This window comes from Ascochyta rabiei, chromosome 17 (genome assembly GCF_004011695.2).
Source record: "Ascochyta rabiei chromosome 17, complete sequence".
In the NCBI taxonomy this organism is placed as follows: Eukaryota; Fungi; Ascomycota; class Dothideomycetes; order Pleosporales; family Didymellaceae; genus Ascochyta; species Ascochyta rabiei.
The window spans coordinates 217,078-234,815 of NC_082421.1; the positions used below are offsets into that span (position 1 = coordinate 217,078).

General features: G+C 52.7%; 5 protein-coding genes across 5 annotated transcripts, besides 2 other annotated features; 3 read left to right on the forward strand and 2 right to left on the reverse strand.

The window, feature by feature from the left end:
* Positions 1 to 333: 333 nt before the first annotated feature.
* Positions 334 to 1,414, forward strand: EKO05_0009451 (uncharacterized protein; the record flags this gene model as incomplete). The annotated part of the gene is made up of 2 exons (XM_038942574.1): positions 334 to 571; positions 618 to 1,414. The coding sequence occupies 2 exons, from the start codon at positions 334 to 336 to the stop codon at positions 1,412 to 1,414; spliced, it is 1,035 nt and encodes a 344-aa protein (XP_038794844.1).
* A 719-nt stretch (positions 1,415 to 2,133) lies between these two features.
* EKO05_0009452 (uncharacterized protein) lies at positions 2,134 to 3,585 on the reverse strand (the record flags this gene model as incomplete). The annotated part of the gene is made up of 2 exons (XM_038942504.1): positions 2,134 to 3,242; positions 3,294 to 3,585. 2 exons carry the CDS (start codon positions 3,583 to 3,585, stop codon positions 2,134 to 2,136), a joined length of 1,401 nt encoding a protein of 466 aa, XP_038794845.1.
* A 746-nt stretch (positions 3,586 to 4,331) lies between these two features.
* On the reverse strand, positions 4,332 to 6,740 carry EKO05_0009453 (RING-type E3 ubiquitin transferase; the record flags this gene model as incomplete). The annotated part of the gene is made up of 2 exons (XM_038942627.1): positions 4,332 to 6,659; positions 6,714 to 6,740. The coding sequence occupies 2 exons, from the start codon at positions 6,738 to 6,740 to the stop codon at positions 4,332 to 4,334; spliced, it is 2,355 nt and encodes a 784-aa protein (XP_038794846.1).
* Positions 6,741 to 7,820: 1,080 nt separating this feature from the next.
* On the forward strand, positions 7,821 to 9,900 carry EKO05_0009454 (Beta-fructofuranosidase; the record flags this gene model as incomplete). Its single annotated transcript, XM_038942696.1, has 4 exons — positions 7,821 to 8,018; positions 8,068 to 8,165; positions 8,213 to 9,629; positions 9,682 to 9,900. 4 exons carry the CDS (start codon positions 7,821 to 7,823, stop codon positions 9,898 to 9,900), a joined length of 1,932 nt encoding a protein of 643 aa, XP_038794847.1.
* A 567-nt stretch (positions 9,901 to 10,467) lies between these two features.
* Positions 10,468 to 11,521, forward strand: EKO05_0009455 (uncharacterized protein; the record flags this gene model as incomplete). The annotated part of the gene is made up of 2 exons (XM_038942496.1): positions 10,468 to 10,634; positions 10,681 to 11,521. The coding sequence occupies 2 exons, from the start codon at positions 10,468 to 10,470 to the stop codon at positions 11,519 to 11,521; spliced, it is 1,008 nt and encodes a 335-aa protein (XP_038794848.1).
* A 1,588-nt stretch (positions 11,522 to 13,109) lies between these two features.
* Positions 13,110 to 13,155: a dispersed repeat.
* A 141-nt stretch (positions 13,156 to 13,296) lies between these two features.
* Positions 13,297 to 13,329: a mobile genetic element.
* The last annotated feature ends 4,409 nt before the right edge of the window (positions 13,330 to 17,738 follow it).

A 17,738-nucleotide genomic window follows, 5' to 3' on the forward strand; every position in this document is an offset into this window, starting at 1 on the left:
TAAACTTTGGCAATCAAACTTGGCACATATCTTAAGCTGAGAAAGGTAAAGTGACAGGCTACCATTGCGGTGCAAGCGAGCTGAAGGACCTAGCTCCGCTAATACAGGCACGTCGTGAACGGAGAGCTAACAGAGGCTGAGTATCCTGTGGCGAACAGAGACTCTTACGGGGTTTGGAAGGCATATCCCGAGAGAGACTGGACCTCAAATATGTAGAAGCATATAAGGTATGCCCTTCACCCTCTTACGGATCCTTGGTCTCTCGCCTCTCGTTCCCGATCGATCACAGCAGTGAAGCCCATAATCAACTGAAACATCGATCAGACAGTCAAAATGCTCCACAAGATTGTACTGGCATTACCTCTGCTCTCACTCACACTCCTGGCTTTCGCCAGTCCGCTAGAACAGCGCGAGGCTGCTCCAGGGCTCATCGATGATCTGTTGAAAGGGACTCTCTCACAAGTCCAGCAACTCATCAAAGACGTACTCTCTGGTACAAAACCTGGTATCGATAACACAAAGTCAAGCAAGCCAATTGTCTGTTTATCAGCCATTGACTCTTGTTGTGCTTGTATGTTCACCTCCAGCTTTCACTAACCAAACTGACACATCCTCAGCGTACGACGTATCGAAAGAACTCACCAGCTTGTTTCTTGAAGCAGATGGACAATGCAATGACAATGCTCGCGCAGCAATCCGATTTGGCTTTCACGACGCCGGTTCATGGAATAAAGATTCACCCAATGGCGGTGCTGATGGCTCCTTGCTGATGGACTTTGGGGAAGAAAGGCGACCGGAAAACAACGGCCTGCAAGGCATCCGTCAAGTCTTGAAGGGCGTACAATCCAAGTACAAAGTCGGGTACGCCGATCTCGCCCAATACGCACACAACCACGCCACGATCTCTTGCCCCAAAGGGCCACGCGTCCGAACTTTTGTCGGACGTAAAGACGCAACACAAGCTGCGCCGACTGGCCTACTACCAGACGTTCACGACAGTGCCGACAACTTGATTGCGCTCTTCCAGGCGAAAGGTTTCTCTGCACACGATCTCGCCGCTCTGGTCGGCGCTCACGCTTCAGCAAAGCAACGCTTCGTCGACACCACCAAAGCCAACAAACCACTCGACACCACGCCGGGTGTATGGGATGTAGAATTCTACAACGACACGCTGCAAACCACACCCAGCGACAAGATCTTTGTTCTGCCTTCTGACAAGGTGCTGAGTGTGCATCCCAAAATCAACGACGAGTGGAGGAGCTTTGTGGGGAACCAGCCACACTGGAATGAAGACTACGCGAAGGCATACTTTAGGATGAGCTTGAATGGCGTGACGAATCTGAAGGATCTCAAGGACTGCACGAAGACGTTGCCAGCGAGTCGGCCGAACTTTAAGATTCCGAAGCCGAGGTAGACGCAGAAGTAGTTTGAGGTGTTCTATCTGCGCTTTGGTACCCCAAATATTACGTCTAATGAGACTACGATGCCAACGCTCATTGCGAGACACAATCAGCATCTCCCTTACTAATCTGCCTCTTTAACCACCACTGCCTCATCAATCGTCCCCTTCTTGTCACCCGTCCGCGTGTCTCAATCTTCAAAGATGGTACAAATAGATGCGGTTAGCTTGCTGGAGGCGCAGCAAGTATTCGATAACTGGGTCAGGAAGCCGGATGCTGCGATACATGTATGTATCCCTGGTTCTCACCATCGTCAGACCAGCAGTCATCGGAGCCACATATGTCGATTATCAGCGGCCTAAGAAGCAGCCGGTGAAGCGACAAGACGACAGCAAACAAACAAGAAATATCGCATGAACACGTGGAGATAGCGAGAGCGACACCGTCAATTCACGAAACGAGTTGCGAATCAGGACTTGACCAAAACATCAACAAATAGATTCAACGCTGCCAAAACCACTAGAACTAACTATACTCCAACACCTACCATGACAATGCGGGTATATATCGCTTAAGACACAAGGCCGTCAGATCATCAGTCGTCAGAAGTCGTAAATCATCAGCGCTCCAGGAAACCCAATACGAAACGGACAAGGAAAGAAAGAGGCAAACCAGCCCAACGCCCACGAAGCACACTGACCCAAACAAGTTACTTGGCACAACCCCCCACCTCTCAAGCAGTCTCTCCGCGCTTCCAGAACTTCAACCCCTTCCTTCCCCTGTCCTTCCCCTTGTCGTCGCCAGTCGTAACGGGTACGAGTACGTTCACTTTAGCAGCAGCAGCAGCCATGTTGTTCAGCATCTCCGCCTGCTCATAATCCCACGGCCTGGCCCACCTAGTCTCCGGGATCTCGCCCAGCTTCGTGCTATCGCTGGCAAACGTGTACGAGCTGGGCGTCACTTTGTCGAGCCGCCGCTTCATCGGGGCCGAGGCAGGCACGGGCGGCGGCTTGCTGGCGCTCGCCATGGACGAGGGTTTGGAGGGGACAGGCGGCGCTCTCCGCGATGCTGGTGGTGCAGGGCTCTTCCTCGGTGTTGGCGCCAAGGTCGGAAGAGCTGGCGTTGGCGTGTGGACGTGCTCCGGCATGTAGCTGAAGTAGTCGTAGGGTTGCGCGTAGGGTGACCAGGCGACCGGGCGCACAACGTCAAGCGAGTCGACACGTTTGCGCGCTATGTTTAGCGGTGCTGGGACGTCTGCGTAGGCGCCGCGCGCGTATGCGGCGCTCCTGAAGTCTAGTCTTCCGTGCATCAATGGGTCGAGGACTGCGTACTCGGGCACTGGGGATTGCAGGGGGGATGCGTAGGGTGAGCTTGACTTTAAAGTCGGCTTTGATGTAATAGAGCTGCTGCTCGATACACTGTCTTTTCTTGATGTGTTTCGCGACTTGGATCGCACGACGCAGAGCTGCGGTTGGCTGGAGCTCTTGATGGGCATGCGCGTCACGTGCGAGCCGCTGGGTCGCCGCGCGCTCGAAGACTTCTTCTTGTCTTTGCTGTTACTAGAGCTGGAGTTGCCGTCTGAAGAGTCACAGTATTGGGGGGTCTTTGATCGAAGTGCAGGGTGGATCTGGAGCTGCGAATGGCTCAAGCGGTTGTAGAGTTGGCTCATACTGGTCAGCGCGTCACGTCTTGATGCTTCAGACAAGTCTGTTAGAGACTTGTAGTTCAGATTCATGGCGCTGTGGGTGCCCTTGTGGTCATGGTGCAGAAAGGTAGTGATGATGCCTACGAGTCCTGTGTTGAGTCTGATGAGGATCTCGGCAAGAGAAGCATGTGCGATTGCTGGGGACAGTTAGCATTGTGAACACTGCGTGGGACTGTACATGAACCTACAATCACCCTTTGCGAACCTGTGTCCCATTCCACTCTGTCCATAACACTCTTCGTACCTCTCCGCTAGGTCTTGTGGTCCTCTGCGCAACGAATTGGACAACTGAAGCTCTGCGCTATTGATGGGCTCAGGAGTCTGGTCCTGCTTGCGCGATTTGTGTTTTCGCCTTCTTTCGCGCAGTCTTTTGAAGATGTTGAGTCCATTTGTGAACGCTTCTATGAGGTTGTTTACGCAACTTGAGACATGGCCTTCGTCTTCAGCCTTCTTAGGCTTTTCCTGCACACGCACCGCCATGATTTCAATTCTTTCCTGAATGCATTGACAGAAGAGATTGGGAATACAGAAAACAAAGCGAAGAGAATATTAACGTGTGTAGTCGCTTTGCTGTCGAGGTCTTAGCGAAGGTAAAAGAGTCATCCTCAAAGCGCGCCCAAGCCCAGGCGGGCCTGGTCACTTATCCGTGAGCTTCATCCCGGCACATGGAGCCCCAGCGAGGCGAAGCAGCTCTGCTGTTCCTGCATCTTTGACTGGGTGTTACCTTTCACGCTCGCACCGTTTCAAGCTTGTGCTGCACGGACACTACTCGTAGACGCATGTAGCCGCCTCAAGGCCACGTCTTGGGGGCGTTCGTAAATATGAGTGGTCGGCGACATCCCGCCACCCCTGCACGTTAACGGGCTATGTGGGACTACGCATGCTGGATAAGCTCCCCGCACAAGTGCATGCGGTGAGGAGCTGTCGAAGGAGCTGTCGAGTGGACTACGATAAAGTGGAGTCCTGCGAGGCTGGAAGTACTTTGAGTGGATGCGAAGGCAAAGCTACAGCATCCTCAAGTCTACAAACGAACAGCGAATGTTGAGGTGGTTGGGCAGGCGTGCTTCACTCTGCGGCACGTGGGGGTCGAATCAGAGGGTGAGCTTGATTGCTTCGATTCCAAGTATTGGGTATCTATATACTAGTACCAAGGTGCACCGCTCACTCGTCAGCATCATTGCAATAAATCCAAACGCCACGCTATGCAATGCAGTGTTCATCTGCCTTCACTGTTCGTTGTCTTCGGCATCTTCCACAGTAACTGCCCGCTTTGTCACATTCTGGCCTTCTGAGCTGCCCCCTGCGACCGCGGAGGTTGAACCATTCGCCTCATTTCGCTCGGGTAGATTACCGAAGCTCCAGCTCGACTCAAGCGAACTGGGTTCAGCGGCTTTGGGTGACGCTCCTGAAGTTGAGACTGAAGCTGTCGGGGCCGTTGTTGCTGCAGTAGGCGTAGGCTTAGGCTGCACCTGCGCGGACTCTGCTTGTGGTTGAGGTTCTTCTGGCTGAGCTTCTGGTCCCGCCGACGCTGGTATTGCAGGTGCTGGTATTGCAGGTGCTGGTGTTGCAGATGCTGGCACCGGTTGCGGGTGCTGCGACAACGAGGCCAGTGCGTTCTCTTGGCCTGGTTGCGCTGCGAGTGCCATAGGTCTCAACGTCCACCCTTCTGGTAGCGTCAGGCCCTCGGGAACTCGGGCGTCGCCCTGCCTCAACACTTCGCCTCTGGAAAAGTATGCTTGTGGTGCGAACGAGCTCGCACTCTGCGGTTCCAGCGGAGCAACAGGAGGTGATTGCTGCCCAGTAGCGGACAAGGCGTTCAGGCGGTTCAACTCAACAAGAAGCCTTGAAGTCACTTCCAGCTGCTCGTTTTGCACGTTCAGTTGACGGAGCTGATGGATGATGTGTTGCTGGATACGCAGTATGTCGTACCGAATGTCGGAAGGCTGCTGTGCGAGAGCAGCCCCCATCTGATTTGTGGGAATGCTGAAGGCCGCATTGGAAAGCAGGGGCTGGGTTTGAGCCTGTTCCTGCTGCTGCAAGTGAGCAGACGCTTGGGGAGCTTGTCCTGCGTCGGCCTGTTGGCGCAGCTGGTCAATAGCGTTCCGCACGTTGTCTGGATTGCCTGCTTGTTCTGCGGGTAGACGAAGGTTCCCCAGAGCGACCCGAAAAGGCCCAAAGTTGAAGACGCGCATGTTGCCTGCAGGCCTGTTCTGCTGTGCGTTCTGCGGAGCTGGCGCGCCAGGTTGACCCTGATTAGCAGGAGCCTGCTGCGCATTGCCTGGCAGAAATCCGCGCAACACTCCCTGGAATGGCGCGTTCGGGAAGTTCTGCTGGTTCTGTGGTGCTGGGTTCGCTGCATTGTTGGGTTGGGTAGGTTGAGCTGCTGGCTCACCAAGCACAGGTCGTCGGCAAGTCGGGCAGACCTGTTGTCGTTCGAGCCAGCTCCTTAAGCAGCCGAAGTGCAGGATGTGTCCACATGGCAGCTTCTTTGGTCTTTGTCGCTCGTCCACCCTCCGCCCCGGCTGTGCACCTTGTGCGCCTGGCGGAGTCCAGGGTCGCATCTCCTCGCGGCAGACAATGCAGATGTTCTCTCGACTCAGGTCGTCTCCCGTGGCGTCTGGGTAACGGGTGTTCATGTCGCGTGTCGCATTTCGGTACTGGATAAAGTCGTTGATGCGCTTGACCAGCGAACGGATAGACATGAAGAGATCGCGCATAATGTGGATGGGGATGCCGTAGAAGGTCATGAGAACTGTGAAGAAACCCAAGTAGACCGAGGCTTTGACGAAGTCGGTGGCGAGATCCAGGTAGAACACCCAGCGGCCCTTGTCTTCCCAGCCAGGAACATCGACCTCGTCTTCATCGTCTTCAACCTCGGCAGGCGCTTCGGCACCGTCAGCAGCAGCCTGTTGACGCGCTTGTTCCCTTGCGAGCGTTCGTGCCTCGTCTCTCGCATTCTCTTGACGTTGTGTGATGGCGAGCTCAACAAGCGACAGGCCGTAGCGCATGAGAGTCGACGTCGAGGCGATGGTGAGTAGGACGTATTCGAATCCGAACATGACCATTACACCTGGTCGCGCTGCTGAGAGGATCGAGGTCACACAGTAGTGTGTCATGAAGACGTCGAAGAAGACGGAAATGAGCAGGGAGCTGGCTAGGCGAGCGTGAAAGAGTCGTGGATTTGCAGGCGGCTGTTGCTCGAGGAACTCGACTCTGCCCTCCCCGATCCACTGCCACACCTTGCCAGCCAAGAGGCAAAGGAACATGGTGAAGAACCACAAGCCGATGTCGTCTCTGAAGATGGTCATGGCCAGCAGTGTCTCGCTGACAGCAAACCAGGCCTTGTCGTACAGTTGCTCCGTCTCGATAGGGCGCAGCGGGCCGTAGAAGAGGCGCTGAAGCCCGTATCCGACGCTTGCCGCTACAATGAGCATCAGGTTGACCAGGAACATGAGGGAGCCGGTGCTCTGCGAGATGTAGACGGCAGCCGAGTAGAAGTTGGGACGCTCGTAGTAGGCGCGTGCAAGCACCATGTTGGCCATGACGGCCGAACCCTAAGCTTGTCAACATGTTTGCTGTCGTGATGGCGGCGGTTGCGGCCAGCCTACCGTTACATAGAGCTTGAGGCGGGCCATGGTGTGGTGGCAAAGGCGTCCAGCAGCTTAGGGTGCGCTTGTCATCGCCGTCTGAACAAGTGGAAGGAGCTCGTTGCCGTCAGCAAGGAAGCTCACTGGTGTCGAAGCAAGCTGCCACGTTTTCGGAGCTGCTGCCAATCAGCACGTGATCTCCAGCGATGGATGACATCAGCCACCTTGCACCTCCGTTTTCCGAGCTCCTGCCAATCAGCACGTGATGGCCAGCGATAGATGACATCAGCCACCACCCTGCACCTCCGTTTTCCGAGCTCCTGCCAATCATCAGCACGTGATCTCCAGCGATAGATGACATCAGCCACCCTAATTACACCTCCCCATTCCATGTTTCGCTCTCGCTCTGGCTCTCGCTCTGTCCATACGCGAAAATGCTTCTCTGCAAGAGCCTCATGGCTCCAGAGCTTTTGCACAGACTCCAATTACTCGGGTCTAGGTGCAGCTGGCTTGCTCAACCCTGCATCTGCCGGCGGGATTTCTGCGCTGCTGTGTTGCTGTGCTGCTGTGTGCACGCTCGGGAGATTGCTCGGCTTCGCGCCTGATCACGACTCGACACGGGGCCTTTTCCGGTAATTTCCAAGACAAGCTCCATCACGATAGCCTCAACTCGGGCGGTTTCTTGGGGAAATCTTCGCCTGGGCCGTTGCACACCCACTGTTCACTCGACGTTATGCGGAGACTTGCCCGCCGCCAGGAAGCCTGCTCTATCGCGCGTCAGCTATAAGTCGCCGCGATCGAAGCCACAAAAGGCTAGATAGGAGCCGCTTCACACGGATGCACGCCAACGCTTAAAGTAGTCGCGTGGCGCCATGAAGGGTTTGCGGGGATCTTTACCCTCGACGACAAGCTACTGCGTCGCGGCCCCAGCCATGCATGTACTATGAGCAGGAGGGCAGCCCAGATCCAGGTGGCCGGTGCCCAAGCTCTGGTTCTGGAGCGTCATGGCATAGCCTCTTCCGGTCAGGAGGATTCTACCTTGGTCCAAGCAGTACATAAAGCTCTTGCAACTCCCATCTTGTAGATCGTCAGCTCCAGGCTTGTCTTCCAACAGTACCTTCAAGAACAATGCATTGGTCAATCGCTGTATTGAGCTACGTGCTCGGGTCTGCACTGGCTCAGAACCCAGGCTCTGGCTACAACTCGACGGCACCGACAGGGCCCGCTGTCCTCACTGCGGACATGGTCTCGAGCATGGGCAACAACACCCTGTTCGATAGGTGGCGGCCTACCTACCATTTCATCTCGCCTGCTGGCTGGATGAACGTAAGTGACTGGAAGCATTCGAGTCTGGCATCGAGCTTACACACCTCAGGACCCTTGTGCTATGATGTATGATCCCACCACAGACACATACCATCTCCAATATCAGTTCCATCCCAACCACGTCAACTGGGGCAACATTTCTTGGGGGTAGGTAACATTCAACAAACTTGAATTCAACACGCTAATGCACGTAGACACGCCACATCCAAAGACCTCGTCACATGGACTGATGTTGGAGGTTGGGAGAACGACCAGGCACAGTCCGTAGGTACAGGTCCCGATCCTGACTCCAGGAACTCGTCCTACTACGGTCTTGGTATCTTCAGCGGTTCTGCTCAGCCGTACAACCTTACTGGCGGACAGGATGGTACGCTTATTGCCTTCTACACGGCAGTCCAGCATCTGCCCACCAACTGGGCTCTTCCTTATATCAACGGAACGGAGAAGCAAGCCATTGTCATCTCCAACGACGGTGGTGAGACATGGGAGCAGTATGAGGGTAACCCAATCATCTCGGAGCACCCCGAGGGATGGAACGTCACTGGTTGGCGTGATCCTTTCGTTGAGCCCTGGCCCGAGATGGATGCCATTCTCGGTCAGGACGAGCCACACTGGTACATGGTGTTGGGCTCCGGTATCAAGGGCGAGGGTGGTGGTGGACGTATCCCTTTCTACTCCGCTCCTCAGTCCAACCTGACGGACTGGACCTTCCTCGGCGCTCTTTGGGAGCCTAAGAGTAACGAGACCCTGGGATCGCTGCTCGAGACCGGTACCTACGGCTTCAACTTTGAGGTCTCCAACTTCTTCTCCTTGACGGACGAGGATGACGACGTTCACTACTACGTCCTTATGGGTACCGAGGGCGGCAATCTTACTTGGCACCCACGCGCGCAGTGGGGTCTCTGGAACGAGGGCCAAGTAACCAGGCGCGAGAACGGATCTGCCGAATTCACTCCTGTTTCTGGTGGTGTCATCGACTCTGGTCTCCTCTACGCTGTTACCAGCTTCAACGACACCAAGAACAACCGCCGGGTCCAGTGGGGATGGGCAGCTGAAGAGAACAACGGCTTCGGTATCCTGCAGAGCGGGTACCAGGGCGCTATGGCTCTTCCTCGCGAGATGTACGTCATCAAGACTCACGATCTGGTCAACGCCGATGGCGGCTTAACAACCAAGGGTAACACCCGCGTTGTTGAGCACCGTAACGGTACCTTCACAGGTTACACTCTCGGTGCCCGCGCTCTCCCCGATGTGGTTGAGGCTCTTCGCGGAGAGGAGAATGCTATCAAGGCCGTCAAAAACTGGTCCAGCAGTTTGCTCGTCGGTTCTGGCAGTGCCCACATGGAGCTTGCTGTTACTCTCAGCAACTTCACTGGCCCTGCCGGTGTTACTATCGCGGCAAGCTCTGGTTTGGAGGAGTACACCCACATCTACTACGACCCCTCCAACTACACCATCAACGTCGACCGCTCGCACTCGTCAACCATTGATGAGTATGCCAACTACACCATGATCGGCTACTTCTATCCCTACACCTTCTCCAACGGTACCACCGAGTCGCTCCACATGGACATCTTTGTCGATGGTTCGCTCGTCGAGGTCTACGTGAATGTAAGTCAAACACTATCACTACTTTCATTCAACACCCCCTAACGTGCAACAGGACCGCTTCTGGCTCACAACTCGCATTTACCCTGCACGCCTCGACAGTACCAACTTTGGTATCTACGTCGGCAGCAACTCAACCGTCCAGGTCTCTGACCTGAAGACCTGGGAGATCTCGCAAAACGCGTTCCCAGACCGCCCTGCCAACTCCAGCTCTGAGCTTGTCTTCGATACGCCAGAGGAGACCAACGACTACATCTGGTGGACCGGAAACTAGACTCAGCATAGGGTCTATCGGAAGAAGTCTTTATCTACAGTCTTTATGAAGTAATGCAATGAACGGTCGTCAACATGTATATATGTATCTGCGAAACGATACGACGAAAATATAAACAAGAGTATGTATGTAAATAGTAACAACAAAGAATTGTACAGGTACTGTACACATGTCAGGTAGCTTTATCTCCGAGACTCATTCCCAATACCCGGTCGCACAACCGCATCGCTGACAAACACAGCGCCAATGACTTGCGCCTTACGCCCTCTTGACTTGAGGTAGACGCCCTTGCGCCCCGCAGAAGCATCATCCTCGTCTCCGTATTCCCCGCGGAACGTCTCGATTTGCTTCCCCGCAGCCCTCCACGTGCGGTTCGTCGTATTCCGTCCACCGGGTAAATAGCACTTCACAACCGTAGCTCGACCACTTGCCGACGTTAACTCCAAACCACAGATCGATCACAGCTTAAATGGAAACCTCTTGATCTCCTTGTCTCGAAGCTTTTAAGTCTTGTCCTACTCTTGCTCAACTTGAGACTATCGCCTTCAGAGAGCTCGAGTTTTCAATATGGCAGACGCAGAACAGCAGTACCAGCTTTCTCAAGAGCAGATTGATTTCTTCGTGGAAAACGGATGGCTCAAGTTAAGCAACTGCTTCTCCAAGGAGCAAGCAGCTGAGCTGCAGTCGACGCTTTGGACCAGGCTCGGGATGGACGAGCACGACATGTCGACATGGTACGTCGCTGCCCACTCCATCAGATCCTTGTGCTAACCAATCCAGGCACACCGAACGCACCAACATGCCCCACTGGAAGAAATTCCAGGTCGAAGAGTTTGCTCCACGCGTCTGGAGCGGAATCTGCGGTCTTCTAGGCGGCTCGCACAAGATCGACGCCAACAACGCAGTCAGCACCTGGACGGACGGTTTCATTGTGAATCTTGGCACCCCGGAGAAACACAACAAGCTGGTCAGGCCGCAAGAGCTGGACAACTGGCACGTCGACGGCGACTTTTTCGTCCACTATCTCGACTCGCCTGAGCAAGCGCTGCTCGTGATTCCTTTGTGGACAGACATCGTTCCCGGCGGCGGGGGCACGATGATTTGTCCGGCCGCGATCCCTCACATTGCCAAGCACCTGTATGAAAACCCCGAGGGAGTGAGCCCGCGCATGACACCACGGAGCGAGAACCCCGAGTTCACGCAAGAGCAGGGGCTGCAGTGGTACATTGATCTAGCCAAGACGATGAAAGACGAGGACTTTGTGGAAGTCACAGGTGTGGTAGGAGATGTGTTCTTACTGCACCCATTCATGCTGCACAGCGCGAGTAACAACATGTTGAGGAAGGTGCGGGTCATCACCAATCCGCCGGTCAGCGTCAAGGATCCATTTGTGTTTGACAGGGAGGATGGTGATTACAGCGCGGTGGAGCGCAAGACCCTGCGAGCGCTGGGCAAAGACACACTAGTAGGATGGAAGATTGAAGCTGAGAGGCAGATGATCGTGCCGGAGAGGGTCAAGATCCAGGAGAGGATGAAAAAAGAGGAGGAGGAGAGGTTGAAGAAGTTGAAAGAGAGGAAGGAGAGTGCGGAAGTCTCGAAACAGGTACCTACTGTTGCTTAGCACCCTTACTCGTAAGCCCAATGAACATATGAATATATTAGTGGATACAACAACGGTTTCAACGGGCGCAGTATTTGCTATGCTCAGAAGAAGCAATCGAAGCTTATCCGTAATATTGTGAGGTCGTTCCAACCACGGATCTTGATCTGCAGTCGAAGTGTGTCCCCCGCTCTCTAAAAGCAGGAGAGGACAGTCATCTTCCGACATGTTTTCCAGAAAGGCTTGCTATATCTACAAGAACTCCCACACTATCCGTAAAAGGTTCCGCGGTCTACCAGTATCTTGTTGGAGTGTTGGTCGTCTGGAAAAGAGCATTGTATCCCTACACAGTTGGCCTTTGCGTCATATCATGCTGGCTGGAAGATAAGGTCCTCGCAGTTTCAGAAGCAGAGAAGGTCTAGACACCTTGGCATCTGACACTATTGTAAGACCCTTTGTTTGAAATATCCCACCTACACCCAATGCTCTGACAGTGCAGGCTCGTAGTGTTGCAGGATCGATACAGTATTCGTCCGCCTCAATATGGATTACCTCATCCGAAGCGGCGCTATCTGCGTCTTTGTCTACTGCAGGCTGTCTGAGTCATTCTTAGGCTAGGCTGATCTGGAGCGTAGAAGCGTCGACAGCTGAGGAGAACTCAGCTGCTAAAACTGACTCCATCCACGTTAAAGACACTGATGCTAACAGCGGGTCAACGTGTATTTCTAAGATGGCCTTCACAATGGATGGAAGTTCGGATCCCTCTCCACACCTGGCTAAAGATTGCACGACTCTCTCGGTTCTCGAGTGTCTTGCCAACAATTTTCAAAGGCCATTGTAGCATAATATGGATTATCTTTTCAGGAAAGCTGATACACTTACGTCCCGTGGTACAATCTGAAATGTGCTCAGCGTTCATTCTTTTTTCAGCCAGGTATTTGGAAAAAGAAAAAATACACTCGTACCACATCTGTAGCAGAGTAGTGGCTACGGAGTGGGGACCCGAGGCGTTTCTGAGGTAAGCTTACCCCCGATATCGTAGAGTATAGGGACTCATAGATAAGCTGATGTATCAACACAGATCGTGAGCCATCGCCTCGCACTGGGCTTGAATGTCGAGTAAGGACCCGACCAGAGGCTTGCCGATATCGCGATAGTGTGATCTAGAATTTAGGCTTGCAGCCACATACATATCGACTGTGAAATTTTAGCGGGTAACAAAGACGCTGCATTTATACGTACTCAATCCTCGTTGATTTGCCGAGCCGTCTTTCGTTCATGCGTCAGACAGTGAAGGTGAAAGGGGGGTTTGTTTGTGTCGCCGCGGTGGAGAAACATGGTTTAGAAAAATAGCAATGCGAAGCCTTGTGGTGCATCATTGGTCTGATTAACACATGGGAGTGACACCATAAAACAGAGTGCTGCATACTGCTGCAATCAACCTACAAGCGACCTGATTGTACAACCAATAAGTCGATCAGCTGGATTCAAAACCTCCACTTGCACCTGGGATTAACAATTAATGCAAAGCTTGAAACTAAGAACAGAACTAGATCTCTGCTCAGACCTTTATTTTGTCAAGTGGCTGGTTGGAGCTGGCACGATGCAGTATGGTAGCAGGCCTAAGTAGTGTAAGTTGGCCCAGCAGTGGCTAGTAAGCAAGATCCGCTCATTTGTTTTATTACAGCGATGCATAAGGCGTGCAACAAAGGCAGTCAGCCGCTTCAAGCTCCTAGTTGGTGTAAGCCCAGCGTTCAGAGGTTCCGTGTTCCCAGGCAAAATCCTGTTACCTTGACCCACCTACACTATTTATGCCTGATACTATAGTATGGATCTTCGAGTTTGCGCATCTCGAACCTGTACAGCATTGACTGCAATTCGGAAGCACGAAAGCACGTGTATTTTGGTTCGCACCAAGGAGCAGTCTGACATGATGCATGGGCCTCGAACGGTTAATGTGCGTAAGTATCTACGGTGCAATTGGTAGCTGCTTACCAGTAGATCTCTATACCCGGAAAGAGGTGTTGCTCCGCAGCACAGATATGTCGATGCCCACCCATACTTGCCATATTCCCGTATGAAAGCACCAGAAGTGACCCAAACCTTGCATGTTTACCAGATCTGGATGATTTCACTCCTGTTACTTCTTATCCTGCCACTGCATAGGAATTGCAGCGTTATGACGACGAAGAGTATTGTTTTGCGCCCACACTACGAATCGTCCGGCAGGACTCATAGCCAAACATCTGCGTAGTCAGTCTTAGTCTTCCATTGTTAAGCACGGCTTGCCTGCGGTTTATCTGTTCCCACCGTTTGAAGACTAGATATGGCAGCGCCTTTACCCATGGCGTTGGATGTGAGGCAAAATGCACGGATGGGGGAAATAGTACAGCACGGTGAAGGTAGGCGAACAAAGTGCGTAAGATACAGCCCTGCTGTACAGAAAGCTCTATAGTGTAGTGCAGTCAATATGTCCGTAGGGCGGACCATTACTTTTGGGCCGCTCCCGCAGGTCTGAGTTCCTGCCTAATCCATCGGGTTGCAGCATCAGCGAGTTTGCAATCGAGATGTGGCGAGCCGTTTGACGGTTTATGCATTCGATGCATCTGACCGTAGAGAATGTCGAATACATGGCGTCTCGAGCTTCTGAACTGTAAGTTCTAGAGGAAGCATTGTAGACAGAAATCTTTCATCGTTACGGGCATGTCAATTTTTCAACTATAGTGTTGTTAGTCACACCTGGCGACAACCTTGGCCTTAGAGTGTTGCTGGGTCTGGCGTATGAGAAATACTAGGGCCCATGCATGCATTCGCCTGTGACTAATGCGTTCTTGCTCGCCTATTCCTCTACCGCATGAGTACACTGCGGTGCGCGTTGAAGACGCACATCTCTTCCAGTCCAGACTTGTGCTTATGTTCTTGGCTCGGTGACTCCTTGGATCCATAGAAACAGATTCAGGCCAGATTGGAAACATGTGAAGCCATGAGAGCGGAGACTGTAACGGAGATTTGCACGAAAATCAGAACAGGACCAAGTCCTGCACATCTGCGATACTGTATACATTTTTCGATCGCAACTCGCCAATTGGGCTCAATCGTGCATGTCTTAGCTGAGCGGAAGGTACTGTCATTTTAGACACCTGAAGGTACTCGGCTACACCTTGAAAGTTCGACCCATAGCTGGGTGATGACTGAAAGGCGGGGCATTTCAGCCATACATTGAGCAGGCCAGCTGGTCCTGGAGGCTGGGAGAGTCGTTGCGTTGTTTCCGGATAACAACGATGATCCACATGATCGAATGTGGCATGATAGAGTTTGGTATGATCGAACTTTGCTGGACGTGCTCAGTTCTCAATTTTACTGTTCATGAATCGTGTTATATTACATAGCATTGTCTTTCCTGCCTAGCTTCCATCCTGGAGCCGTCCGAGCTCTTCATCCACACAAAGAGAAGTGAAGCATTGCACGTGTTGGGTGGGCGAACGGGTGTTCTCGGAAAATCCGTGGTCGTAAACTGCTCTATAGTCTACTGTTAGTCTATCTATTTCGGTAAAGTGTGAGTAATGCTTGCAGACTGCGGCGTATGGAGGATCTGAATTGGCATGGCCATCGGATGACCGGGCAAAAGTCGGCAGTGGCTTCGGGTAGCCGGCACCGAGCCACGAACATGATGCAGCTTGAGGTATTGCATTGGACTATTGAACGGAGGATTTTCGCTGTATCTGGCTCAAAGCTTGGCCGTAGAATGCAAGTCGCTGCGCGAAAGACCCGCCCAGGCTCAAGTGTCAGAGTGGCATTTTGGCTACGAAGAAGCCACGCATGTCATGGTCGTTGCTGAGGGCTAACGTCTATCGCAGACACCGCGTAGTTTTGCTTATCGATAGCGGTTTCGAACGTCATGGGTTACGTGGTATGGGATCAAGCGTTACGACTGTAGCCCAGCCATAGTAGGTGTTCGATCAGAATGGCGGTTATAGAGCAGGGATTGCGCAAGCGGGTGTGGAGTTCTGCAAGCGGGACGATCAACGATCTTCAAAACATCGTACTCGGAGAAGTCCCTCTTCGGGAACTGCGCCGGTACGATTGTCATCATCAGAACTGTTTGACTGATGGGTTGGTATGATCGTACTTGCGACCGGGATACATCCTGCACAATTGCGATTTTGGATTTTGCGAGTTGGAACCATAGATTGAGAACGGTCGTCGAGGCCGATGAGCGGTTGAACAATCAACAGCAGTGTAGGACTTTGTTGAGTACTGCTCGCAGACTTCAATAGGCGAATTCGATGGATAGCCGCCGTAACAAAGTTCCCGGTTTCGCATGCAGAAGCACTTAGTCGTCGTCTTCAAACGATGGACGTAGTTTCTAGAAGCCCTCGCTCAAGTCTTTTCAGCCTTATGATGGCCGAACGAACCCACTGTGGATCCAGCGTACTTGTGTGACATTAGTTATTTCCGAGCATCGACGCTCGTGCTGAGAGAGTGCTTTCCCATGGACTTGGCGGAACAGTGAGGCCGATACGAGACAGTTGTGCGATACCGGTCAGAGTGCACCATCGTATGTTGGGTCTCTATTGTCAGTCGTTCCTGAGATTGTTGATGATAACACTTGTCCGTGGACGTCATCCTGTGGTTTCAATGACAAGCCGAAGTCGAGTACCGTTACAATAGACTCCGGGTTACTCAGAGTAGTTGTAAGATCGAAGGCGATTTTTCCTTAGATCGACGCACCCAAAAGACGGTGTCGGGAATGCGATGCTGTTCAGACACGTGAGGTACGGGCAGCCGGAATTATTCGGTTCAGTCCAGGGTTATTTAGCTCGGAGCGGAGGCGAGTGGTCCGGCTGCCGAGCGTATGAGAGAGCAGATCCCGAGTATTTTCGTCCCTGCGCCCAGATTGATGGAAAGTCTTGAGGCTTCGCATCTGCGTGATCTTTCACTGTTGGGGCATACGTTGTTCTGGGGCTGAGATTATTAGGATGTCTTATAAATTCGACCAGTCCAGGCACATCAATGTTAGAAATTGCTCAAGGCTCTTGGGCCGGTTAGTCGCATTTGGGTTATGAGTCTGCTGTACGTTGGAAATCGTAGCGGAAACACTCCTATTGGTTCGTTCGTATTGCGCGCTTGATACACGATCAGAATCGTGAGGCGCTGATCGAAAACGAAAACGAGATGTCAGCCTCAGTCAGTTCTGCAGTTGACCAAGGGCAGCTTGCACATACCCCAAACATCTACATAGTATACTGGTGAACTACGACCTTGTTGTTCGTACATCGTCCGATCTTGACGTAGAAACAAGGCACAACCGCTGTTTTGTCTACTCGGCCCTCGGCGCTCTCGTGGGCCGCCAAAAAGTAATGAACCTGATGTGAGGCTACGTGGCACATATGACCAATTTCCTACAAAGCGCCGAATCTGGCCTTTGCATCTTCATAGCCAGTATGCACCTCCTTGTTGGCGCCTTGAAATGTGAGACATGTACTGTGTAGGTATCCAGGTGCAGGTGATGTTGGGCCAACTGAACAAGGACAGCCCAGTGCCCGAAGGCTAGGTCCACCCATGGTCAGTAGAACGACTACCCCTGATTGATGCCCATCATGATAAAGTGGAACGGGCCGTCTTAACGTACGAAAGCAAAGATGTTATTCTATGTGGCTGAGTGAACATCGGCAATTGCCATCCTTCCTATGGTAAAGCCTTTATACCAAGTAATTACCTAACCCTGGACCCGATACATGCAGAAGGCCCGACGTAGCTGATCAAGGTTTGATTTGCGAATGTACATCTTCCGCAAGCGCGGGGAAGTTTGGCTTGTGCGAAAGCAGAAGCAACGGAAAGTACCACCCCCAGGAAAGTCTTCGTTATCTCGTCGGCCTCACCGTGTGAAGCAGTACAGCTCCGGGGGTCTGGGATTGGATGACAAGTATGACTTAAGCACAAACACGTGGACTTTGATGAATCGTGTGGGCTCCATGCCAACCTCGGCCACAGCGCAACCTGTTTACTAATGCCGAGTCCGTCTCCTGAGCATTTCCAAGTATCAAGGCGCTGCGGAGCGTTCATGGTAATATGGATCAAGACATTGCGGACGAAAGCAATAGTAGCTGATCGTCGATGAGATCGATACTCCAGTGATTGAACGCGTGATCCTCCATAATGTGAGGAACGTCTTACAGCCTGGATAAGTGTTCTGCGCGTGTTCAGCCTGACCGCGTCGTGATTCCACAATAGCAGC